This window comes from Serinus canaria, chromosome 26 (assembly GCF_022539315.1).
Source record: "Serinus canaria isolate serCan28SL12 chromosome 26, serCan2020, whole genome shotgun sequence".
NCBI classification, from domain to species: Eukaryota; Metazoa; Chordata; class Aves; order Passeriformes; family Fringillidae; genus Serinus; species Serinus canaria.
The window spans coordinates 582,034-609,161 of record NC_066339.1 but is presented as its reverse complement, the minus strand read 5'-3'; the positions used below and the strand labels follow the sequence as shown (position 1 = coordinate 609,161).

The 27,128-nt window shown below is 51.1% G+C and overlaps 1 protein-coding gene across 1 annotated transcript in view; it reads right to left on the bottom strand.

The window, feature by feature from the left end:
• PKP1 (plakophilin 1) overlaps positions 1–24,935 on the bottom strand; it is a 48,399-nt gene extending 23,464 nt beyond the window's left edge. Inside the window, exons 1-3 of the mRNA XM_009097341.4 lie at positions 24,544–24,935; positions 16,202–16,302; positions 5,155–5,576 (exon numbers count right to left, since the gene is read on the bottom strand). Coding sequence (XP_009095589.1) covers positions 5,155–5,576; positions 16,202–16,302; positions 24,544–24,745 — 725 coding nt within the window. The 5' untranslated portion in view covers positions 24,746–24,935. The remainder of the gene's footprint in view (positions 1–5,154; positions 5,577–16,201; positions 16,303–24,543) is intronic.
• Positions 24,936–27,128: the final 2,193 nt, after the last annotated feature.

The window sequence follows — 27,128 nt, the reverse complement described above, 5'->3', positions numbered from 1 at the left end:
TGCCTTTCATTGTACTCGGTTCTGCTTTTACTAGCCCTGAAGAATTAATGTTTTGATATTGATCAGCTTTAATTATCCTAAAAGGCAGGAGATAGAGCAGAAAACACCCTCAGCACCTTTCCTGACTACTTTAACAACTCCTGTCCTTCCCTCTGTTTGTAGTACTGCAAGAGAAGCTGAGCTCAGGAGGGAATGGTTGTTGGGGACACACTGTCCCTGATCTTCAGGCACAGCACAGAGACTGCAGCAACTCAGCTGGGGCCAGGTCGGTGTCACCACAGCCAAATGTGACACTAAGAAATCCCAGAGGGTTGTCCCAGTCTGTACTGCCCCCTGCACAGCTGCCAGCTGAGGCATCCAAGACTTCTGACAGAGCAACTCGGAGATGTTACGGATTCCCAGGTGCCTGGAGAGACACTCACATGGTCTCTAATGAGGTGTTTCAGTCTCCTCCACACTCAGAGACTCCAAAGGGGAGAGCATCCCCATCTCCCAATGGGGCCAAAGGTAAGTGTGGGTTTGCAGGTGGCCATTAAATGCTCCTGATCCAGATCAGCAAATCCTGAGCCAAGGACTGTCTGCAGACACCCAGCTCCCCATTCCATGCTCCCAAAGGAGAAAACCCCCTTCTCCAGGGATGGGATGAGTCTGGGCTCTCAGCCATGTCTCCAGCTCAGACATCTGGGGCTCCCTGAGAACATCAAGAGGTGTTGGCTTTGTTAACGGGTAACTCAGGGATCTGTCTCCAAATTCAGCCCCATTGGCATTGGGCACCTCAGCTCAGAGAAAGGCATCTCCTGAAGTGGTATGACCAGCTCAGACCACTGCAGGGTCACTGACACCATGGCCACCATCTTGCCCTGTCTGTGCAAGGAGGCCCCTGAAGCACCAAGCACAACAGCTCTAAGCAGAACTAATACAATGTCAGTCCTTGGTGGACACAGATTTCTTGTACCTCAGGTTCCAGTTGGAGGGGCTCAAAGACTCCAAATTTCCCAGAAGAATTAAATATCCCATTGTTTGTTACTGATTCTTACCATTGCTCCCTGATGACCAAGCAGGATGTAGAAACTTTTATCCTGAGTGGGCATAAATAGTATCAAAAACATCAATAACATTGCAACATGTAATTTAGCCAAAAGCTGCCTGCTCAGGGTGCTACCCTGTTACCTGGAGCATGCTGCAAGTGATACCCAGCAGAGGAAATGGTTAAAAGTGGACAGATGTGGGTGGTCTCCACCAGCTGCCGAAATCACCAGTGCTGCAGCTTCTAGGGTGAAATACTGCAGCTCTGGGGGATGTCACAAAGGATCAGGAAGGAAAAGGGTTCTGTGGAGAACAGGGAGTCCTGGACACCAAGAAAATTCCTCCAGCTCTACCAGACTCCAGAGAGCTGCATTTTGTCAAAACATGAGTGCTGCTCATTGAGAGCAGCCTTTGGGCAGGAGCCACTGGAACACCCTGAATGTCTGAGCCCAGGCCAGAGATGCTGAGCTTGGAAATGCTGATCCAGATATGACATAATGATTACCAAGGCTCAAGTTTCTGAGTGAACAGAAGTATGTCTGGAATCTCAAAATCGCTGAGGTTGGGAAAGACCTCTGAGACCATCGGGTTCACCTGTGGCCAATCCTCACCTTGTCACACAGCCTAGAGCACTCAGTGCCACATCCAAGGTGTTCTTTGGGCACCTCTAGTGATGGGGAATCCACCATCTCCCTGGGCAGCCCCTTCCAATATTAAACAACCCCTTCTGTGAAGAAATTTTTTATGGAAGAAATGGAACGGACATGAGAAGGTCCCTCTCTGCTCACTGAGGCAGGATCATGACAACAGGGCTGGTGGAGGAGAATAAACTCCATGAGAAGTTTTAGGTAGTTTTCAACCTTCTGATCTGGCAAACAGTGAAGAACTCAGATTTCATCACCAGGACCAGCTGCATGGGGTTAGCATGGGGTTAGGACCAACAGCATTAAACCCCTATGTCATGATTTACTTTATAAGGGAATCACAGAATGGCTTTTCCTGACAAACAGTTCAGTGTTACATGGCTCAGCAGGCAGTTGGAACAAAGGGGCTTTGGTCAGAGCTGCTGCTGTAAGAGGGAGGACTCTGAGGGTTATCAGTTATCAGAGACAACTCCTCACTGTTTCATACAGCCAAAGCCAGTTCAATAAATGGCAGCAATCACACAATCAAGAAGAGTTGTGGAAATTAAATAACTTTGTCACCAAATGCAGAGGGACTGCTCAGCATAGACAGTTTGACAGTTATTGCACACTCAGAATTTTGATATCTGCACACCACTCTTGCCACCTGAGAATACTCAGTGACCCATTTTTTCTCTCACACCATCCAGGGAGACCAGATCCACAGCAGAGAATGACTGAGGAGCACCACTCTGGAGCCAGTCCATGGGCATTACAGAATTTTGTATCACAGACAGACCCAGTGGAGCACAAGTCCCACTGCAGTCCCTCTCACAGCAATGGAAATCATTCCATGAATCACCTCAGAAAGCAAGGAAAGCATCCACCCCTGCCCTACCTCTTGCAGACTGTTGGCAAACCTGCAGACAAGACATCCAACAGATCTGAAAACAGGAGAGCTGCAGCACAAAAACTGAACACAAAATTCTCCATGTCACAAAGGCACAAACTGCACCTGGAGAATGACCAGAATGGAAGGACAGAGCCCCAAACTGGGAACTGGCAGCAGCTGTGACCCAGCTGAGCCCTGTCCCTGCATGTGGAGGTTAATAATGGGGTACCTACAAGCAAAGGTCTCCTTACTCAACGTTGGGGGAGCCAAGGGAAGATTGAAATCTCTAGGTGGAGAACCCTCCAGACACAACAGCCCTACCTAGCAAGGAGAGCCCAGACATGTTCCTGACCCGCCTTAGAAGCCCCTCCCCATCAAGACCACACTGAGAGCAAGGCCAACAGTGCCCTGCAAGACACTTCTGAGGGCTAAGTGATCCAAAAGAGTAATTTTTCCAAAAAGGACAACTTTTTATGTCTTCAAAGCTTTAAGGACAGCTGCTCTCAACCTCCTCGCCTCTGAGATCAACTGTACCAGGTGCCCCGTGCACCAGACCAGCTCTGCAGAGCTTCAGGCAGAGCAGGGACTATGCCACAGCCACATCAGATTCACCTAGGGGACACAGCCCCAGCTGAGCCCACAGCTTGAAGCCCAACTTGGAGCCCATCTTGGAGCCTGAGGTTTCCACAGCAGAACCAGTTCTGCCAGATGAGCCGTGCCCCAAGCCAGGAGTGTGTAAATGGAGCCACTCCCTAACCAAGGGCAATCGAGCTGGAGAGGATCCCTCTCAAAACAGCAGCTCTCCTCTCAGAAAATGCCGTCATTCTCCAAGTGACCTCTCCAAAGCCATGACCAAGCCCCTGACCGTGGCTTTGGCCAGAGCCTGCCAGGACTAATTGCTCAAAAGCTGTGTCTTCCCTAGGAGAAGGCAGCTGCAGTCCCGAGTTCAGGCATTCTGCCATCCTCCCCACTACACTTTTCTGCTCTTCAGTGAGAAATTCCCTAGAACAGATCACTTCCAGTTTGTGTAACATCTCTGGATCCTGATCCAGAGGATTTACAGAGCTGCTGACAGCAGCAAGCCAAGGCCACCAGTTCCATGGGCTTGCCAGGGCTAATTTGGCATGTATCAAACACAGAGTAACTGGGCACATGGGCAGCCAAGGGCTCATGATAACATTCTAATGGGGCAATGATGTTTCTTGGCATCCATGCTCTGGGACATACCCTCCTACTCAAGCCCAAAGGAGGGAGGCTTAGCCAGAGTAATCTGGGACATTCAGATGTGGAAAAGGGCACAGTGCAGCTTATGCTGCTGAAAGGGAGGGGGATTTTCTCAGTATCTCCATCATTCCTTAGGGCAGCAACTCAACAGTTTCATACCTCTGCTGGGAGTTCTGACAAAGTCTATGAGCCCTGATAAACAGTCTCACACACATCCTGCAGTGGGAAATTTCTCCTCGGGACCAGGAATGAGTTTGGGAGCTTTTACTGTTTGTGTGACAAAACTCCCCCTGTCAGGGTGTTGTGAGAGCTGGTGCAGAGCACGTCCTGTGTGATGGTGATGCAGCATGGGAAGTGCAGTAGCCCTGGGAACTCTTGTGGAAGCTGCAGCCCCTCTCTTGTGGAAGCTGCAGCCCCTCCTTCTCTAGCTTTCACTGCAGTGTTTTCAGCTCAAAACATGCAAACCGTCGTCTTCCAAGGCTTCCAAAACTATAGTTTGTGCTGACCAAGTCTGTCCCAAGACTGCAACAGAACATGGTTGGTGCTCCAGAGCTGGAGGTAGCACAGGCCATTGGGGCACTGTTCAGTCACTACCCAAACCAGGTGATTGCCAGTGGGAACTCTGCTGCATTCACAGGTACATCCTTAGGACGGTCTGAGCTCACTGCTGTGTTTTACACATCCTATGCTTGTAGGCAACATCTACAAGAAGGGATCTGATGCTCAAACATGATGGACCATCCTCCACCCTTATATATTTCCTGTCCCAAATGGGACTGGATGCTCTGGACAGGAAAGAATTGAACAGCTTCCACTGGCTCCTCTTTCCTGGTTAGTCAAATTATTCCAATTAGGATATTTATTTCAATTTATGACTCAGTTTTTTTTCTGGAACCAAAATCAGACCTTTTGGGCAAATTAAGCAGAGGCTGGGTGGAGAGAAGAGAGGGAAACACTACTGCTTAGCAGGCTCTCGGCTTTGCTCTGAGTCACACCCTCAGGAACTGACTCCTTCCAAGACAGGATTTTTTTGGGTAAGTTTTCTGCCAGGCTGAAGCAGCAGGACAGCCAGGACAGACAGCCTGACTGCACATCAGGCCTTCTGCTCTTCACCTCCCCATCCCCATATCATTGTGGGTTAATGCCACCACAGACTGAGGGATTGTGTTGCCCAATATCACAGAGCTACAGCAGAGATACCTGCACTCAGCCAGTCCTATCAGATCCCCTCCACAGCCAAGGAAATGAAATAAAGCCTTTAAGAGTGACTCATCTGACCCACTTTGCTGCAGGATGCGCTGGTGAGGGCTCTCCAGCAGCTCAGGTGCCCGGCTCTGGTGGGCAGAGCTCCCAGCACTGCCAACGCTCCCTCAGGCTCAGAGCACTTACTTGGAGCTGGACTGGGCCTGCCCATAGACCCCATCCTGCTTGCAGCTCATCATGGGCTGGGCATAGACCACATCAGGCTTGTTGCTCGAGGGGCAGGACAGGGCCCGCGCTGGCACCTTTTTACTGGTCCTGCTGGTTCCCTGCTGGGTGCTGCAGCTGCTGTAGATGCTCTGGCGGTTGAGGGTGGCCTTGTGCTCGGCGCGGCCTCCGCCGTGGGCCTTGCGCAGGGTGCCGCGGGGCGGCTCGCAGTAGAGGTCGGGCTCGCTGCGGCTGCTCTTGATGTTCTGCACGAAGCAGTAGTCGCTGCCGGCCCGGGGGCTGCACAGCGCCTTGCCGTGGGCCCGGCTGGCCCAGCCCTCCATCTGGCTGTAGGAGCTGTAGCGCCGGCTCTCCACATCCCGCTTCAGGGTCCCGTTGTAGAGCTGCCAAATACAAACAGCGTTAGGGCTGAGCTGAGCTGGGCACGGCCAGGCCTGCCTGGCTGCTCCTTACCGCTTTCCTGGGCCTCCCAAGCATTTCCGTGCCCAGAATTGATGGGAGGTTTGTCAGAATCCAGGACATCCCTCTGGCTGCCCTGGATGGCTCGAGCCCCTGCCAGGAGGCTCAGAGACCTTGGCACAGAGCCCGAGACCCCTGTGCCTTTGATTTTGACCCATGGAAAAAGTTACCAACCTTATATGAGGAATTACAAGCCACGAAAGTTTAAGTAGAATGATAGCTAGTTTGTCACAGGATGAAAAGTAGAATTTTGGGGTTTTAGAATTGGGGCTCGGGGTCCCAAGATGGAGGAATTTGGACATGCCTTGTCCTTCTTTCTCCTTCTTCCTAGCCTCCATCTTCCAGGTGATGGTGGCACTTTTGGACTGGATTAGTTAGGAACACACTGTCTAACATAGGTGATAGGTATTGGAAAATAATTGTAAATAAAGTACAGGTAGTTTTTAGTATAAAAACACAACACCGCCCTGAAGGCGGGCAGTGTGCCACAGACTGACCAGCTGAGCGAACCTCAGCAGGCCAGGGAAAGAATGTTATAGATAACAGAAAATAAACAACCTTGAAAACCAGAACAGAAAAATCCTGGCTCCTTCTTCAGTTGCCGGGCTGGGAAAAGAGACTCTCTGACACATCTCAGGGTTGGCCAGGACCACAGAGACCCCCGAGAGAGGTTATCCAACCTGCAGCCCTTACAAAGGAGCCAACCCCCACCTGGGACACTGAGGGATCAGAATGTGGGATCCAGAAGCTTTAATCAGAATGGAAAGCTGAAACTTGACCCTAGCAATAGAGAAAGTGCTTTATTCCCAACACACAGGGTCTAACCCACCCTGTAACCACAGGAGTCACTGCAAATCTCTCACCATCATGGAGCTTGATGCCCCATTCTGACCTTCCAGCAGTTGCTGCACTTATTTTTAATTTGCTTATGCTCTTTTCTTCCCATCCCATCTATTAGTTCCTTAGAAAGGGAGTAAAGGAAGTGAAAAATGAGTAAGAAGGGATTCTTGAATCTTGTTTCTTGTGCCAAGAAACAAGTGGAGACAATGAATATCTGCTTATGAGTTACAAGGTGTGTAGTATCTGCTCAGATAATGGGATGCTCTGGGAACAATGGGGAATATGCAATAAAAACTTGAGATGACTATGACAGGAAGTAAAAAAGAAAGGATAAAAGATGGTAAAATAAACCATCTACAATTAGCAAAACAAAAAGATGGCTTCAGCTGCCCTGCTGTCAGTTCAAAATGCCTTCAACACTTCATCAGAAGTCTTCCAGATTTGCATCAAGTTTGCCACACCAGGATTGAATTCAATCTTCTTCTGCAATGTCAAATCTTTGGGATGTCAGTGCTGGCTTGTGGGAGCCTGCAGGGTTATGTCCAAATGCGGGACAACTCATTCAGGTGTTTACTCCAGAAAGGAAAACAAATTAAACTGTTTTAGGGCTGTTTGCCCCATGATGCTGAGTTTGTGCTCTGCATCCCCTCAGCAGTCTGGCAAGGAGATCTCCAAGACATACAGCAAACAGGGACAAAAATAACTTAGGAATAAAACTGCCTTCCCCATCTCCCTTTGTTTATCCTGGGAAAGCTCCTTCATGGTCTCCTGTTGGATCAAAGTGTTTTTTTCTCATCCAACTCTAAGCAGTGGCACTTTAGATGCTGTTTTCTGCAAAGGCCACGCAAGGGTCCCTTTGGCTCAGAGAGAAAAGTCAACACTGGCTCCTAATAATTTGGAATTGTGAAAAGCCTGTGCCTGGTGTAATAGTTCATGTCACTGAAAAAAAAAATTCCATACATCCTAACCTAGAAACACTCTGTGATGAAGAAATGGGAATCCTCTGCTGAAGGACCCTGAGTCCCTCAGCTCTGCCCTAACTCCATCCCAGCACCAGCACACTCAGCATCATTCCCGCCTCCAACACTCTGCAGAATTGTCATTATGTTAATTAATTAAGCCAAATATTTCCATTAACAAACTGATCTTCAGGAATGCAGGGAATCCTCTCAGCCATGTCCCAGAGAACTGCAGAGGTAACGGATTAAGCCCTTCCCAAGGGGCTCCCTGGCACCACCTGGGTGGGACTAAACCCTTTAGTCCAGCTCTGCTGATGCCCAGATCACTGTTATTTGAGTAGTTTTCAGATTTTCAGATGTCCAACTAAATAGGTGAATTGCTGCAAGGGGACAAAAGGGGAACAGCTTCTCTCTGTGCTTTCTGCAGAGAACAAACCTGGGAAACACAGGTGCTGAGTCGGGTAGGGGCAGGTTTGGAGCCTCCTGCAGGACTCCCTGTAGAGCTCCCGGGGTTGGGAAGGACAGGTTGCAGGTGAAAAGAAGAGCTAAGGTGAGGTACATCACAGTAGAATGTGATGAGTCTTGGGGGCTCTCTGGCAGTGGGAAAAGCCCTCTGCTGCCCAGGATAAAATCCAGGATGGCCACAGACACAGGCTCTCTCCATCCCAGGTTTGCTCGGGATGCAGCACACACACCACAACAGCAAAGTGACCTTCCATGAAGTCATGATCTACCATAGATGCCCTTGTGAGGTGATATCATTCTCATTTCAATTTATTTTCCTGGGTTCAGAAGCCCTGGGGACAGTGAGGGATGGACAGGGCTGCAGTGGGAAGGTGCAGGGTGGACTTTGTGTTCAGTGGAACTGCTGGCAGCAGCCACAGGACAGAGAGCAGCTTGTCAGATGTGAGCCCTGTTGGTTTTCTTTATGAGTCAGTTTAAGCTGGGATTATTCTGTAGGGCTGTCAGAAGCTTGGCAGAGCCATGGAGCCCCTGGGCATCTGCTGAAACCGACTCAGGAAGCCTGGAAGAGGAACTCGTTGTTTATCTAAAGCTGGGATTTGCTCTGCAGTGCACTCACTGAGGGGAGGGGGCAGTCTCTGTTTACTGAGACAGAATCATGGCTTCTCGATGTCCTGCTAGGTTTTTGAATGGCTGTAGCATTGTCCTCCTCCTTGGCAGCCCTGAGACGGGTGAAGCTGTTTGCAAAGACACCTTTCTGCAGCACAGGAGCCCTGGCTGCAAGTCCAAGCAGGTCCCGGCAGGGCGGGGGAGCCTTTTGCAAACTCATGGGAAAATCGTTCCCGTGTGATGTGAAGCTCATTACCAAAGGCAGTTCAGGACTTTTATTGCTGATTCTACCAGATGCTTGGCTGAGCCCATTTTAATCTCTTTCAAGTGGCACGGACCTAAATGGTATCTCAGAATTCCTTTTTGCAGCAGGAGCCTGATCCAACGGCTCCAGATCGATGAAGATTCTCCTGCCAGCTCCAACGGACCTCAGACCTTGAGCCTATGAATCCCTGCATGACCGGGGCTGACCTGATCCCTTCCTGTTCCTGGCAAAGCTTCCCCACACTAAAACCTAAATCCCTGTGTTGTATGGTGACCCAGCTAAGTCAGGGACTGTCACTTCTAGCACTGGCCAAGGGAATGGAATTCTCTGCAGCCATCAGTGAGAGAGGATGCCCAGCAAGGAAGAAGGGAAGCACTCTGTGTTTGCAGAGATGCCATCTCTGAGGGGGAAGGTGTCACACAGTCTGTGGTTTAAAGAGCCACCTACGACAGCTCCCAACTTCTGCTGATGCCACTCTGGGTGCAGGAAGCTCTCCCTGTGCAGAAGAGCAGCAGTGAAAGGAAAGAATCAATCTCTGGCCTTCAGACCTCATCAGTGCCCCGATTTCCTAATGTCGTGAATTGCATCTGCCCACTGCCCACGGGTGTGTGCATGGTGTGCCATCCACACCTCTGCCCTTTAGGAGTGTGGGGAAATGCTGGGAAAGACCAGGAAGTCCCTCACAGTGGGGTGGAGACAGAAGGCAGTGATTCCCTCTGCACTGCAGGATCTGGGAAGCATTTTGAAGGGCTCAGGCTGTCACTGAGGCTTCTCCCCACAGGAGCTGAGAAGTTGGGACAACTTGGAAGGTGTCTCCTTCCATCACACAACTCCTTGGATTGCCAAGGAGCAGCCCAGAAAATCATCCATGTCCTGGGCTCATCCCCCAGTGTGGGCTGCAGGGAGGGAGAGGATTCTCCCATCTACTCTGCTCTTGTGACACCCCACCTGGAATACTCTGCACAGCCCTGGTGCTCCCATCATGAGGACATGGAAGTGTTGGAGCAAGACCAGAGGAAGCCACCAAGCTGATAAGGGGACTGGAGCAACTCCCCAGTGGAGACAGGCTGGGACAGCTGGGAATGTTCAGCCTGGAGAAAAGAAGGTTGTGTGGAAACCTCACAGCATCTTCCAAGATCTGAAGGTGCTACAGAGAAGATAGAGAGGGATCTTTCATCAGTAACTGGAGTGACAAGACAAGGGAAATGGCTTCAAACTGCCAGAGGGAAGCGTTAGATGGGATTTTGGGGAGAAATTCTTCCCTGTGAAGGTAGGGAGGTCCTGGCACAGGCTGCCCAGAGAAGCTGTGGCTGCCCCATCCTGGAAGTGCTCAAGGCCAGGTTGGATAGGGCTTGGAGCAACCTGGGATACTAGAAGGTGTCTCTGCCTATGGCAGGGGGTACAATGAGATGATTTCTAGGCTCCCTTCCAACCCAAACCCTTCTGTGACCAGATCATCCCATGTTTCGGATTCCAGCCATTCCATCAGGCCCTGGCAGTCCCCTGTCTTTAAGCTTTAGGAGGCAGAAGGATGCTCAGATGCAGCCAGGCCACTTGACATTCTTAATTTTAGAACTTCTCCTCCCCACTGTGAAATGAGTGTGTCTGTGTGAGGCCAGCCCTTGGGAGCTGTTCATTCACAGTCAGGTAGGGAAGGCAGGGAGGAAGGAAAGGCACTGGAGATGAGCACTGGCAGCACTGCTGCTCCTGTCAGGCCCAGGAAGGAAGTGCTTCCCTCCCTGGCAGCAGCACAGACTTGCCTTTAGATTAATGAGCATTTGTGGTTCTCCAGTTCTCAGCCTGCAGTATGTTCTTGGAACAACAACTGGAATATCCAACACATGAGACAGGTAAATAAACATATTTAACCTCTTATTTCAGCTGGAATAAAAGTGGTTCTAGAGTGAAAGTCAAAATGGCATTTTCCCAGCCATCAGCCATGAGTCCTTTTCTGGTTTTTTTTTTCCATAAACCCTCTTGTTTGGCAGGAAAAGTTTCTGTCCTCCCTCTAGTTTCCAGAGAAACAGAAGCATGGAGCAAGGTGCATCAGCCCAGGAATGGCACTCAGATCCAGCTCTGCCTTCCCACGTCAGAGCTCTCCCAGAGAACTGGGTGGTTCTGATTCCGCATCTGAGGACGCCATCAGTTCATTACCTGCCTGGATTTTTTTCCCTTGCAATTTGTTTGTTTCTAGAGCTGCAGACAGAGAAGTGAGGGCTCCGTATAAACACGTCAGGAGCAGGTTTCTCCCAGGCTGCAGGGCAAAGCACAGGAGATGCAACCTGAGCAGGTCCCACCCTGAGTGCTGGGTGGGGAGAGCTCCTCACGCTCCTTGCGAAACCCTCTGTGTGCTGCTCCCTCCATGGCAGGGAGAAAAATTGCAAAACCAGCAAATACATTGTTTATCTGTTTCCGAAATGCTCCTTCCCACCTCTCCCAGGAGCTGGCTTTCCCTATGATTTTTCATCTCTTTTTTTTCATTCAGCTGAGATTTAGGTCTTGCTGGTTCCATTGGTTCTGTCCAAGGAAGGCAGTGTCCAAGTTGCTGTTGGACAAGCCTAAAGCCTCATACAAATCTCCCAGGGACACAGGCAATAATGTGCAGTGACTCTAAGTCTTTGTTTTCTCTGGCAAGATTATCCAAACCACTCTCTTTTGGGGTTCTTTTAAGCTTGGATGCATTGTCACAATGAACGACAAATTCTGACCTAAAATCCTTATGGAACAAAGCTCCCACCGACAATGAGAGGTTTTGTCCAAAGAGGCAAAGGCAGACAGGGACAACAGTGACCACCTCTTGTTCGGGTAATGCTCTTCAGAGAGAAAACTCTGACACTTCGTCCCACAGACGAGTTTAGGTTAAAAATATTCCTACAGTCTCTGGTTCTTATTAGTGTCATAACAGGTGTAATTACTACAGATAACTGCTTTAATCCAGCACCACCAGACCAGCCAAATATTCCTTGGTCTAGGAGCATGGCTGCTCCTAGAGCCATTGTTAGAGTAACACCTGGGCCCCCCTGGAAGAGAGACACTGAGGGGCTGGAGCTTGTCCAGGTAAGGGAATGGAACTGTGGAAGGGTCTGAAGCACCAAGAGTGGCTGAGGGAGTAGGGAAAGGGGCTCAGCCTGGAGAAAAGGAGGCTCAGAGGGGAAACCTTCTGGCTCTGCACAACTCCCAGACAGGAGGGGGTAGCCTGGGAGGGTTGGGGTCTGCTCCCAGGGAACAGGGACAGGGCAGGAGGAAATGGTATCAAGTTGTGCCAGGGGAGTTTCAGGTTGGACATCAGGAGGAATTTCTTCATGGAAACGGTTATTAAACATTGGAATGGTCAGCCCAGGGCAGCGGTGTGGTCACTGCCCCTGGAGGAGTTCAAGAAATGACTGGACCCTGCACTCAGTGGTGATGGATCAAAGGTTGCACTCAATGATCTCAGAGGTCTTGTCCAACCTCAGTGATCCTGTGATTCTGTGAAAACCCCAGCTCAGCTCTGTGGGGATAAGGATCTGCTGGAGACAGGACACATCTCAGATTCCCTCCCCAGCACATCCAGAGTTTGTTTGCCCTTGCTGGAGGCAGTGCTGGGGAAACACACAGGACACATCCACATCATGTGGGGGATTTCCTTCTTGTGGAAGCAGCAGCATGGAGAGCTAGGTAGGCTCTGTACCCTGTCCTGGTCCTGCCTCATCTTGGTCATGCTGTGGGACCTGGGAATGCCTCAACTCCCTGCCAGTGATGGACCTGCCAACCCAGCAGACCCAGGCAAAAGCTGGGTGGGAACCGAGACTCAGAGGTCCTTGCTGGTGGAACCCCACATTCTGTGTGTTTAGGATTTGTTGTGCCTCTCCACAGCTGTACCTGCAGCTGGGGTGAGCACCAAGGTCCCTGCAACACATGGACCACCTGACTGTGGCTGAGGCTTTGCAACACTACTAGAGAGACTCCATTTTTGGGGTGAGCTGAGCTGTCAGAGACAAGGGTGTGGCTCATGCTGAGGCTTCTGCCATGACTTCACTGTTCTAGGTGCCCAGCTTCCTTAACCCTCCGCCGGGTTTGTCTGTGTAAATCGTGGTCACCACTGACCCTCCTGTGGGACCTGAGGTGTTGCTCACAACAGGACACAGTTCCTGAGGCTGCAAGGCTTTGGGAACTGCTGGCCACTCACAGCTCACAGTGGCAGTAGAGTGGCAACTACCTCTAAGGCTCCACAGCACCTGGGTTGAGGTATCACCCTGACACAGAGGGGCTTGCAGTCACGGATCCTCCCATTACTGCATCCCAGCGTGGTACCTGAGCAAAGAAATTCCAGAAGGCTGAACATCCTTGAGAGCTGTGCCAGCCCCTGACACATGAGGCAAGGAAGTGCTTCAGCCAGGAGCAAACCCACTGCCCTCCAAGTGCCTCCTGGAGAGGCCCCACTGGCTCAGTGCTCCTTCTGCCTTCAAAAATAAATTTGCTTTATCTTTGGTTTCACATCTTACAACCCAGGAATTACAAAGAGGAAACATTTTTTAGGAAGCCCAGAACCTGCACAGACTTCAAACAGGTCTCTAGACAAAAGCTGAAGTTATCCCAAGCTGGAGGCTGGTGGTGGATGTGTGGAACCTTTAATACTGTCTGGAAAAAGCAGAATGGAGGAGGCTGCTCAGTGTGGTTGGGGAGTCTGGTGTCTGTTGAGCTCCTTAAGCACATTTAGGCTTGAGGTTATGTGTTCCAAAGTGCCAGTGGCACCTGGGACTGCTTGCCTCTGAGTGCAGTCATCTCCCTGTGCACTCATCTCCCTGCTCCATCCCGCTCCAGTGGCAGGAGACAGGGATCCAGGGGGGTGATTCATCCTGACCTGACAGATCTTCCAGGTGGAGGAGATGAATCACTGCCCTTACCTCTGCCTTTGTTGGCCAGGGGAGGAGTCAGACAACTTGTCAGGACTAAAGGGCTGATTCTCAGATAGACTCAGGTAAGACAAAGTTTACTGTGAATCCTTCACAGGTCCCAGTCCTTTACTTTGCTGAAGTAACCCAGATCCTGAAGACCTTTATAAAAAATATTTAGAATTAAAGACCTGTATGACACTTAAATTTGGAGAAAGACCTTCTCTCCTCAGTAAGTGCAGAGGAGTCTCTCAGAGAACAGACAGAGCTGCCTAAATCCCTTGTGAGCCTTTAGGGACTGAACTGTTGTGTCTACAGGACTCTGGTGTCTAACGGAGGTCCTGAACTTCATCACCTTCATCACCACCTTCCAGCTGTTCCCCAGAACACAAACACTGCTGCCTGAAACCCTCAGCAGCCAGTGGCATGCCCACCCACCCAGCATTTGTCCAGCTGCCATAATGACTGGGAACAAGATCAGGAACTAACAACAGGAAACAATAACCCTCACACCAGCAGCAGGAGCTCCAGCAGCACCTCACCAGCATGAGCAGAGCCTTGGCTTCCTCCCTCTTTAATAAAAAACCCCATCTACAAACCCCTGGAACAGCTGAAGCAGAGCAATTTTGCTTGGACAAAGCACAAAAAACTCCATTCAGGAATCACATTAGGCAAACAGCAACAAATCATCAAAACAAAACATCCCAATTGTTTGAGTCCTGAAGCTCAGATGCTCTACATCTGCCTAGGGAAGTGCCTCTGTTGCACTTTTGTAGTGGCCACAAAATCCTTGCCTGGTTACCATGGCTGGACCCTCTGCAGGGCTCCACGACTGTCTTAGGGATAAAGAAGGACACCTGGCAGGTTGGACCTGTGCTCTGACCCATTACAGAATCCCAGAATCCCAGAAGGGTTTGGGTTGAAAGGGGACTCAAAGTCCATCTCTTCCACCCTGCCATGGGCAGGGACACCTTCAACTATCCCGGTTTGCTCCAAGCTCTGTCCAACCTGGCCTTGGGCACTTCCAGGGATGGGGCAGCCTCAGCTGCTCTGGGCAACCTGTGCCAGGGCCTCCCCACCCTCACAGGGAAGAATTTCTTCCATCCCTCTCAGGGAAAAAAATCCCATCTAACTCTGCCCTCTGGCAGTCTGAAGACATTCCCCTTGTCCTATCCCTCCATCCCTTGAAATAATCTCTCTTCATCTTTCTTGTAGCTCCTTCAGGTACTGCAAGGGCACAGTACGGTCACCCCAAAGCTTCCCTACTCCCAAGATGAACAATCTCAACTCTCCCAGTGTTTCCTCACAGCAGAATTCTCCATCCCCCCAGTCAACTTAGTGCCTCCTCTGAACAAACTTTTCCCATCTGGGGACAGGAGTCCCCTTGGCTGGGATTTAACCAGCACAGGAAAGGACACTGAAATGGGCCAACAGACAGGCTGGAAATAAACATTTCAAAGACACTCCAGTGCTCCCAGTTTTCCTACTGAACATCCAGTGATGCAAACTCAGCAAGTGACACCACTGTCTCGAAGCTGTCATGCTACAACAAAGACATTAGGAAAGACCCAGGTAAATCCTTCTGAAGCTGAGGAATGCTGATGCTCTGAAAAAGCAGAGGATCTGGCAACCACCAGGAAAAGCTGCAGCCCTCTCTGTGTGCTTGGAGCCACCAAAGCCTTTCCCAGTTCAAGCCTTTGATGGCTGACACAGAGCTGCTTTACAGTCCCAGTGTTGTTGAAAGGAGTCTTTTGCTTTTCTCATATTCAAATCCCAGATCTGTGAATTGCTCCTTTCTACTTTAGAGCTGATGAAAAGCAGGGAACAGCAGAACACAGGCCTGAAATGGAGGGCCAACATGAGCACAAGTTGTCAAAGTGGACTATGGAGTGGTTTGGAGCGATTCCCTGTGTACCAGGGGTCTGTCCCCAAGGACCAGGAGCTCTGTGGGATGTCCAGACTCACACTGCACAAAGACAGGTACCATCTCATCTGTGCTTTTTCTGGAAATCTGCAATAATTTTTTTTTAAATCACTGTGGAAGAACTGGACCCACTTTTTTGCAAGCACAGAGAATATCTGGGAAGGGTCTGCAGTAGCACTGAGTTTGGGAACAGCAGCACAGCAGTTCTAATGCAAATGCCCTGATCCACATTCTCCAGCCACATTCATGTCATTCACATCCATGTTTTGGTGCACAGGAACAAAGATGGGAACCCCTGGATGTGCTCCAGACTTGAACTGAGCTGTGATAGTCTGAACCCAACCCTGATCCCTCAGGCAGCTTCCAAACTCTTGTGCCATTGGATACCAACACACAGATGCAAATTAAATCTTGTTCACTCTAAAATCCCCACATAAAGCAGCTGTGGGACCCTCAATCCTCCTCCTCCATTGCACTGAATCCCTTTCTAGGAGAGCCAAGATCCCTCTCAGGCAAGTTTCTGAAGCACTGTGACCTCCCCTCATGACTGTGAGATGTTCTTCCTGTCCAGGGGACCTCAGACCATGCCACAATTCCAAATCAAGGTGTGTCTTACCGGGTAGCCCCAGCTGCTGTTCCCTGTCTGGGTTTTGGTGTAGTAGCTGCCCCGGGATGTCCCGTAGCCATAGCCATCAGCTAAACCATCATACATGGAACCTGTAAATGGAAAAGGCATGGTCAGCATGAGAAAGCATTCCAAGGAGAAAGGATCCCCAGCAGGTCCATTTCAGAGCACAAAGCTTTTTTTAACAGCAAAATTAGTTATGGAAAAGTGACACTTATAAACCTCAACAGGAACATAGGCAATAGAGGCAGGAAGGGAGCACTTGTCACTGCTGGGAACTCCAGCCCTCAAACCACAGACCCCCTAGGCCCCACTAAGGTTTGCAGCACAAAAGACCAAGTGCCATAAAAACCCAAAGCAAAGGAGCAGAAAGGGTCTGAGATGGGGATAGTATCTGACATCATGGAATCCCAGAATGGTTTGGGTTGGACCTCAAAGCTCATCCAGTTCTACCCTCGCCATGGCAGGGACAGCTTCTGCTATCCCAGGTTGCTCCAAGCTCTGTCCAACCTGGCCTTGGACACTCCCAGGAATGGGACAGCCACAGTTTCTCTGGGAAACCTGGGCCAGAGCCTCACCACCCTCACAGCAAGGAATTCTTTTCCAATAAGCCATCTAACTCTGCCCCCTGACAGTGGGAGGCTATTGCCCCTCGTCCTGTCCCTCCAGGCCCTTGTAAATAATCTGTCTCCGTGTTTTCTGTCAGTTCTTTCAGGTACTGGAAGACTACAGTTAGGTCACCCCAAAGCTTCTCTTCTCTAGGGCTGAGCAATCCCAGTTCTCTCAGCCTTTCCTCACAGATAAGGAGTTCCTTTCCTCTGATCAACTTGGTGGCCTCCAAGTTGTAGTATGGGAGGAATCTGATGATATTTTTTGCTACATGTCCCAGAATGTCTGGCCATAGAAGACTTGTAGTAAATACAATTTCTCTCTCTGAAGGCAAAACCCACCCCTGACCCTTTCACCAGTCCACTCCATGTCTGAATCCTACCAATCCCATCAGCACGAGCAGCCTGAGAAAGGCTTACTAAAATCTATCAATGGTCACTAACAAACACCATGGATAAAGGATGATCCAGTCTATTTAATACCTGGGAATCTAAAACAGTCAAACACTACAAAACCTCATTGCAATCTTTGAATTCCAGTCTTGTCTCTAAAAGATCACTTTGTGCATCTATACTTTCTTTTCCTGAAAATGTATAGAGCTCCATCACTATTTTTGGGATGCTAGAGGAATAAACGAGACTGGATCTCAGGTAAGTTTTTTTAAAGATGCAAAAAAGGACCAGACATTTTTCCTATTTCTCAGTGCTTTAATCAGAGTTTGGATTTACCTATCCCAGCCCTTCCAAGAGCTCTCCCAGCAGTCTCTGGCACTGCAACCTTTGGATTCCTCCTAAAAGTATTTTACTCAATGCTACATTCATCACTACAAGACAAATTAAGTGAATCATTCTCTTTCCTTAATGGAATTCCCTTAACCCCTCTGGATGGTCCAAAAGAGTTTAGGGTGATTTCTGTTTCATTTTCAGAAGTGCTCAATAATTGTGGCATCCCAGGTCCCGTTATGAGGAAGTGCAAACCCTACACTTCAATTAACTTCCAGGGGAAGCTCTGAATGTCTAACAAAGTACAAAATCAGGACTTACCTGTCCTAGCTTAAGCACCTAAACTGGTGGGTAATGTTAGAAATATCCTAATCTCTGTGATTGTTTGATAAAACTCATCTCTGAGATAAACTGGATAAGCTCGACCACAAAGGCCCTGGAGCCACTCAGGTCTCCTCCAGCCACTGATCTCTGGAATAAACCTTATTTATTGCCCTGCCTGAGGCACCCAGAACCTGTTATGGTGATTTGGTTTGTGGCTAAAAATTCTTGCATTTTCTCAGGAAGATGATTTCTGTGGATGTGGATGTGGTGTAAATAATGAGATTTGCTTTCTATTGTCAGCAGGACTGCACCTGGAGAACATCCCTGGATGTAGAACAGGCAACAGCCAGGTTGGCTCCCAGCCCTTCCCCTGTGCAGGAAACCATAGGAGCTCCTTTTCCATAGTCTGGAGACTTGGTGGGCACTGCTCCTCACCCAGATCTCCCCAGTCCCAAATGCCTCATGCACATAAAGCTACACAGCACTTGCTGATAAGGCAAAGAAGTAGCCACGGAAATGCAATGGGAGATTCAGTCATGTCCTTCACCTTGTGCTCCCTTTCCACCCTCGGATTTCCTTTCAATTCCACATAAGGACATCCGTGTTGGGCATCATCAGCAGCAAGGCAGTGCTGGAAGTGGAGAGTTTGGGCCAGGTTTCCCCAGGACACAGAGTTATCCGATAACCATAATTTTGAGCACGAAGGTAAAGACATTCCATGTTAAATTCCTGGGAATTCCTTCTTCAAATGTGCCTCTTGTTCTCTGTAAACATTCTGTAACTGCAGGTGTAAGCACCTGGAGCACTTTCCTGAGTGAGCAGCTGTAAAAAGGGGTTCTGTACCTGACTTACAGGTCCCTCTGACCAGTCCTGCCTGGGGGCCACACTTTTCCTTTCAGGATATGTTCCTGCCATGCACTCCAGACTTTGGGGTTAGAGCAAGGAAATATCCAAAATAAGCCAGTTTAGGCACATCTGTAACTTTCTTCAATAAATTCACTGCTACATGGCTAAATTCAGGAGATCAGGCACTTGGTTCAAGGTTCTCCAGCAGGGAAGGGTTGCCTTCACCTCCTAGAACTTGTACATAAGAGCTTATAAACACAGAATTATACAGAACCTCAAACATGGAAGGCATTTTGAAGTCACCCTGCTGGTTGGAGAAGATGTTTCTCCTGCCACCACTCAACAGGGTTTTATTGCTTGGAGAGCTCAGTATTGAGACCAGGAAGAACCTGGGGATTTTCTGGTGGAGGTGGCTGAAGAAAACCTGATCTTTGTGCAGGTTTGGACACTTCTCTGCTTGGTTCATCTTGACAGACAGCTTGACAGAGAGTATTCCCAGCCCTCGGGAACAGGAAGGAGATCCCTCTTTTCAAACACCTCAAGAGTAAAGGCTACACAACCTGGTCACAGGTCCTTGCAAACTGGGATAAACCCGGGCAATCACAAAAGACCGTATGGGCAAGGGTGAAATGCTCTTAGTAGGAGGTGCCCCCCCTTGTGCTTTTTTCTGGCTATGTCCACAGGTCTGCGTCCCAGCTGCTGTGACCCAAGCAGCTGTTTAGGTCCCTGAAAGGCCCATGAGCACTTGGGCAAACACACAGAGTCAGTAACACAGAACCACAGAATCACAGAACCAATGAGGTTGGAAAAGATGAAAGAGTCCAACCACTGCCACGTTCACCACTAACCCATGTCCAAAGTGCCACATCCGCACATCTTTTGAACACTTCCAGTGATGGTGACCCCACCACTGCCCTGGGCAGTTGCGCCAGGGCCTGACCACCCTTTCCATGAAAACACTTCCCCCAAATACAACCTGAACCTCCCCTGGCCCAGCCTGAGGTCTTTCCCTCTCCTCCTGTCCCTGTTCCCTGGGAGCAGAGTCCCATCCCCCCGCAGGCTGTCCCATCCTGTCAGGAGTTGTGCAGAGCCAGAAGGGCTTCCCTGAGCCTCCTTTTTTCCAGGCTGAGCCCCTTTCCCAGCTCCCTCAGCTTTTTCTCATGAGAGAGGACCCTCAACAGCTGGGACAGAGTTGGAAGGATGTGGCAGAACAACACAGATGAGCTGCAGCCTCTCAGTTACCATGTGGGCAGAAAACAAAGCTGAAGGCTGCTGAGATTTCCCCTTCCCCAAATTATCATTCCCCCATGACATCTTCTTTAAAACTTAGACATTTTAAAATCTCCTTTATCTTCAGTGGGACAATTCATGAGGGTAAAATTCAATTACAGATATGAAGTTTAAGACCTTGCAGTGTACCTCTGTGAACCCTCCTACACTGCTCCCACTGCCCTCATCCCCTTTTCCATCCCTGTTATCCATTATTGCAGCGCAAACTGAGGCTGCCATTGAATCCAGGGTAGCTGTTCTTGAGGAGTTATTTCCTTTCCTCAAAGGCAACTCTCCTCTCTTGCAGCTGGCACTGCTGGCAGGAGGAGAGCTATGCTCCAAGTGCCATTTTCCCAAAGCCAGCCGGACACACAGAGCCAACGTGGAGATTATGGAAAAGGATTCTGTTAATAAATATTAATCTGTGGCAGGGAAAGGCAAGACAAGAACCCGTCACTGGCAGTGCAGGCTAGGCAAGTTAAATCATAAACTATGCACGGCTTTAAACAATAAGGATGATTAAACATAGGAAAAACACAGGGAGAGCAGAGGCCTGTGGGAGGCACAAAGCAAAGCTTGGGTGCCTTCTAGGAGAGAAGTGTCAGTGAAATCCAGACATGGAGATTCCTGCAGCAATGACAAAACTCCAGTTCTGCCTTCTGGCCTATGAGCTAATGGGGATTTTTTGTATCACAATAATCTAAGATTTGTGGAAGAGTGGAACCTTTCATTGAATCATCTCATGCTGGGGGAAGTTACAGAAGTCTTCAAAAGACTTTTTATCTCCCAAATCTCATCTTCCCTTCTCATCAGAGTCCTGATCCCCACCAAAGCTAGATGGGGTCCCATTAGACCTTGGTGGAATTAGTCTCTTCTTAGCCCCAGCCGGCACAGAAACTTCTCAATCCCAGCTCAGCCATAGGACAGTTGGATCTGACACCCCCTGGATGTGCCTCCTCAGTGACAAATCAGCGGCAGAACTTTCCTTTAGCCAGAGGACTTTGTAGAGCAGACCGGATGGCTAAAAGGAGCTGGTTCAACTTGGCCTGGCCTTTTCCTCTGCCATGCCAGTGAAATTAATTTTCACTGTAAATGTGCATTACTCACTGTCCTAGGGTGACATTAGGATGCTTGTATCCGCATTCATGTGTATTATTTATGCTGGATATTATGTCCTGTGCCTTTAAGACTGGCTCTGCAGAGTGAAAGTTTTGTTTTGGGCCTCTTATCAGGCACTCGGCAGGACATACAGACAGTACAGTACATAGTGCTGTTTTTTGTTTTTTGCCCTGCTTTTCGCTTTGCTCTTGCTTCTGCTTTGCTTTTGCTTGCTCTTGCTTTCTGCTTCTTCTCATTAGTTAGTTTAGCTGAACAGTCCAAATTCCTTCCTGGACTGTTTCCCCTTTCCTGTTTGGACCTACCCGAAGCTGCTCCGGACTGGGACCTGGGAAACATCGAGAGAAAGTTTGCATCTTGTGGCTGCAGCAGCTGCCCCAGTGCCGGAGGGACTGATAACAGAGCAACCATCCCCAGGAGTGACTTTTTGAATTTGTCATCTTTTTCAGAGCGGTGAAAGAGTGCTGTCATCCGGTATTGTTCATTTTGTATGCTGGGGGGTGCTGTGCCTGTTAAATAAACAGGTTCTTTCCACTTCTCTCCAAGGAATTCTTCCTGAACCAGTCGGGGGGAGGGGCCGTGTGGGTTTGCTTTCTGGAGGGGCCCCCTTTCTGGGGATTCTCTCCCAATTTTACCCTAAACCAGGACATTCACAAATTCAGGGGGAGCCATGTAGTTTGGTATTGCCATGGGCAGAAGGACAGATGAGCCCTAGAGCAGAGCCCACAGACCCAACCCCAAGGAGGACAGACCCCACAGACCCCACAGATCCCAGACTCTAAAGCCACCCTTGAGAACAGCTGTAGCTGCTGTGCTGAGCCAACCCCCAGTGGGTTCAGGAGTATTCTGCTGGCAGCAGTTTTCTGCCCACTGTCCCACCCTAGTGCACACCAGTCTGGGCCCAGATTGGCCACCTTGCCCTGGGAGACACCAGTTCTCCAAAGTGGCCACAAGACCTTGACCTGCTGGACTCCAAATCACCAATCCATTTATGGTTCCATCAATCACTGGGATAGTGAGGGAGTGCTCCCCCCTCAAGGAACTCCAGTGATGGGACACAACACCCCCACTCTGCTGTGTGTGGGAGGGTTCCATGTCCATGTTCCCCATCCCACACACACCAGGACACGGTTCCTGTAGGTGGGGGAAGCTCTGGGCCCTGCTCCAGCTCCAACTCAAACCACAGCTCCAAACACAGCAACAAACCTGGACCTGGCCGAACAGTTGCCCAGCCCCACTCTGGGACTGTCTGGGAGAAAAGGGAACAAAGCACTTGGGCACTTGTCAGGGGGCTTTGGGAATTCCCCAGCTTGTGCTGCCTCTGAGGAGCATCTCTGAGAAACCCCAGGGGATGCAGGGAGCTGAAGTTGGATGAGGTTTTGGACAGCCAGAATCCATGCTTAACAGACCCACATAGCCTCTTTGTAGGAAAAAGTAATTTTTCTCATCAGGGCTGCCCACCTGATCTTTGGACAAGAGCAGTAAAACCCAACACCTGAAAGCTGAGTCTGACCCACCAACCAGGAGACAGGCCTGGGAACAAACAGCAACTTCTCACCCTTCTGAGATTCCATCCAGGAATGCACTGGGATGAATTAGCCCCCAACACCTTTGCTGGCCAACCATCCCCAGTGGGAACGAGGGGAGGGGGGGCCTGGGCCCTGTACTTGGAGGCAGCTCCTGGGAGTGGGATGTGACTCAGCTTCCCTGGGACACAGAAACCAAAGCTGCACATCTCCGTGCAATTCCCATTCCCAGACATTCCCCAAAAAATCTGGAGTAGTGGTTTAGCTTGTTGAGCAGAAACTGGCAATTTGGGAATGTGCTGCTTTTTTTTTTTTTTTTTTTTTTATCCCAGAGGTTTAACCTGGCTTCCTCTACAAGCTGGATAATCCCCCTCTGCCTCCCTTCCTTCCTGCCTATGGATTCATCTGCCTGCTTCCCTCTTCATCAGAGCCCCTCAGCACAGCCTACTGTGTATTTTATTTTGTCAGGTCTGTCACTGTAACACCTTAAGCAACAAACCCTCTGGAGGTGGGAGGAGATTCCCATCTTCCATTTTGGTGGCAGAGTAAAGTTCTCCTTGCCCTGGCCCCCCCTCACCTATTGACAAAAACAGAGGAAGCAGGGATTTGCTCCTGGCACAGCCCACCTGCACTCACTCTGGAGATGCTTCATTTCCTCTGTTCCACCAACTGCAATTCCCAGAGAAGGGATGGCTCCCGAGGAAGCACCACCTCCACACTTCCCCCAGCAGCCTACAGCCACTCAGCTTCTCTTGCTAATCCAGCCCCAAACATGTCCCTGGACCATGGCAGCTCACCAGCACAGGACTCAGCCTCACTTGGAAGAGCTGCTGGACAAGGCACAGCTCCCGAAGGAGATATCGGAGCCTGGCTCAGTTCACCCAGGACCCCCCTCCATGCTGCTCACTCCAGACTCAGTTGAATGCTCAGTCCCAGCTCCAGCACCCCAATGGCCCCCAAAGACTTGGGATTTCCTCTCTCTGGTGGACTCAGCCAGGCCAGAGCTCTGTGGCTGCTGAAAAAAGCACCTCCAAGAGCCAGGAAGTTTTGCACAGAGGTTGTCACAACCCTCTGGGTTTGCAGCTTCCAGCAGGGGAATGCTGGGCTTTACCTCCAGATCAGCTTTCTCCAGACACAAGGATGGCAGAGAGAACCATTTGCCAAGCCTTGATCCGGAGGAGTGGGCTCTAGAGGGATACCCAGCTGCAGGACTCAGCTGATTGTTTCTGTGGCACACACTCAGTGCACAGAGGTGGAGCAGTCGCCTGGACCCCAACACAGGCAAAGTGAAGGGGGTTGTGAAACACCCCCCCCAACTAACACCAGGGACACTTCTCCGAACTCATCTCCTTCCTACCACTCCCACCGGGGTCCCAGAGACTCCACACTTCTCAGCCTGAAATGGGAGATGTGTTGGGAGTTCCAGAGGTGAATCCCGAGCTGAGGTTGTTGTCGCGTGTGGGGGCACAGCCTCCTGCTCTGCACCTGCCCAGCGCTCAGGAGCAGCAGAGCCCCAGACCCAGCCCACGGCAGGGTGGAGGAGGAGCACTGTCAGCTTTGCCATCCACAGGAGGGGGTGGCGGGGAATTCCTGCCATGGGGGCACTTGCAGAGGAAGGATTTGCTAAACCAGACAGCTACTCCAGCTTTAGGGCCAGGGGAAAATTTGTTATAGCACACCCTGAAATGTCCAAGTGCCTCAGGAATGTGGAGCAGAGCAGCACTCCCAGGGATCAGCTCCACCCAGGAAGGAGTTAATGCTTCCAGCTCTCTGTCTTGTCCTAAACCCTTCCATCCAGTGCAGCACCTGCCTGAGGTGAGCCAGGAGAGAAGCAAAGCAATCTGTCCCCCCTCCACAAACCCCACCAAGGCACCCCGAGCACCAGCCCTGCCCCAGAGGCTCCCTCGCTGCGGGACTTTACCTCGGTTTGAGTGGCCCACGCTTGACGACACTGACGACTTTTGCTTCTGCCTCTTCACCGTCATCATCACCTGCTCCTGGACGCGCTGCTTGCCCGTGCCCTTGGTTTTCAGCTTGTGGTCCGAGGGCAGGGCCAGCGTGGAGCTGGCCTGGTCCTGGAAGCACTCGTAGGCCAGCGCCGTTTTCAGCGGGGAGTGGAGCATGGCTGGAGGCCGCGGGCGCGGGGCTGCACTCGGCTCTCACCGACAACACGGGGCCACCGAACACCGTCTGTGCTGGGCTTAGTCCCCCGAAGCCCTCCTTGCCATACGTCCCCTGGCCCAGGGTGTCTCAGGGCTGCTGCTCGCAGCTCGGCTCCCCGGCGTGTGAGCAGTCACACCCTCTGCCAGACTGGATATACAGCCCTGCCCGCACACACCCACGCCTCCCGCCAGTCCCGGCACCCCCGGGCCGCTGCGGGGCCTGCCCGGCCCCGAGCCTGCCCCAGCCTCTGCCCAGCCCCGCGGGCCACGGCCGTGCCGGTGGGCAGGGTGGGCGGCTACAGGGCTGGGCATGGGCACTGAGAGGGGTCGGGGTGAGGCTCCGTGGGTCTGGGTAGGAAACGGTGCTCCCCGGGGGCTGGAGCATCTCCCACACGGCTCCCCTTGGGTTCCAGTGTTTCCCTCAGCCCAGGTCTCAGTGCCAAGAGATGGCCCTGCCTGCAGGAGCAACGCTGCCCACAGCACCTGTTCAGAGCTCAATTCTGCAAGCACGGGCTGCGAATTCACCCCTCCAAGCCCAGGAATGCAGGATTCCTGCAGAACACCGGCTCCAGGGGTCAGGGAGGGTCCTGACAGGTCCCCTAGAGAGTCAGGGCCATCCCCCCAGCCGGGGTCCCACTTGTCTGAAGGGCAGGCCTATGGGGAAATCAGGGCACAGTTGAGGCAGTCTTTGCACACAGCTTGGGGTAGTAGGGAGGAAAAGAGGAAATTTAGCAAGAAGAGGAGATAAAATGGCAGTGCAAGAAATGACATGCCAGGCTATGAATGGGAGCAGAGTTCTCCCTCTGCCAAGCCACACTGCAGCAACTCGTTTGCAGAGAACCGAGCACCTCGCTGCTGGTGTGACTAGTTTCAGGTCACAGCAAGTGCTGACAAAGCTCCTGCCAAGCCACAGGAGGCTGATACAGGAGAAGAGGAACAGTCCCCATCAGGAGGGAGGCTGAGGAGAGGATGCCCAGGGTAGAGGTTTCCTGGGTGCCCCAGGACCAGGACCTGAGTGCTTGTGCCAACACTCTGAGGAGCAGAGCCCTTTGTGCTGCTAGATGGGATCAGCTGTGGGAGAAAAGATGTGTGGAGTTTCTCTCCAGTGAGAATCAGCAGTGCCCAGGGTCTGACCTGATGCTTTCACTCCCATCCATCAGGTTTTGTTTTTCCCTGGTGGTTTGTGTCCACCTTTCATGTTTTGTAGGAACAACAGCAGCATTGGAAAGCACAGAGCAGGCTCCTGAGAAAGGTGAGCTTTGTGTACTGTCCTTTTCCATGCTCCAAGACGCTCCTCCCATGAAACCCAGGATTAGAAAGCTAGGTTTTGTCAATATGACACAGAAGTAGAGCAACTAGAGGGTATTTATTTGCCTTTGGTCCCCTCTCCCCACCTTCCTTGACACCTCACCAAGGGATGCAGAGGCTTTACTCTGCTCCATCACCCATCCAGCAGGACTTTTAGACTATGTTCAGGCAAGGCCAGCCTGGAGGAGGGTGGGTGCTGCCCAGGGCCAGGTGGGTGATGCCCAGTGGGATGAGTGGATGGAGTGGATGGGGTGAGTGGGTGCCCTCCTTTTCTGCTGCTCCTGAGCATTTCCCAGGTGGGATCAGGCCGTGCTGTCCCGGTGCAGGCAGGAGCAGCACAGCAGCAGTGTCCGGCTGTTGTTTTCCCCTGTCCCACTTGTTTCTCCTGAAAGCTCGATATCGATGCCAAGCGGTGTTTTCGCAAATCAATGACAGGCCGTCAGCGTCAGGTGGCTCCTGCACAACAAAGTGCCAGCTCTCGCAAACCTGTAATGTCACTTGGCCCGGGGCGAGGAACAGCCCTGTCCCTGTCCCCGCGGGAGAGCCGCGTGTTTATCGCATCCCGTCACTGCGCTCTGGCATCTCCCGGTTTCATAACTCGCCCAAATTGCTGAGCTGAGCTGCAGAGTTGCGGACAGGGAGCTCAGGGAGGCTTTCAGGAAACAATGGTTTATTGGGGCGAGTTTGCACGGTTTAGACCAAGGGAGGGAATCTCCCGGGATTCTGCAACAGATTCCAAGCCCGTAACCGGAAGAGCAAAAGATGCTTAAACGAAGGTTTTTATTGCAGTTCTGTGCAAACTGCGTCCTGGGATCGGGCTGGGGGTGTCCCCGAGGGGGGCACGGGAACATCATCCCGGCCAGCCCAGCGCAGTCCCGGCGCAGCAGCAGCAGCAGCAGCAGCAGCAGCGCTTTCATCCAGCAGCGCCCGGAGCAAATTCCCTGTCTGCCTTTGTGTCTGGAGCTCACGGGCACAGCGGGCCGGGCTGAAAGGGACGCAAACCCGCGCCGAATTCGGGGTGCGATGGGCAGGGGTC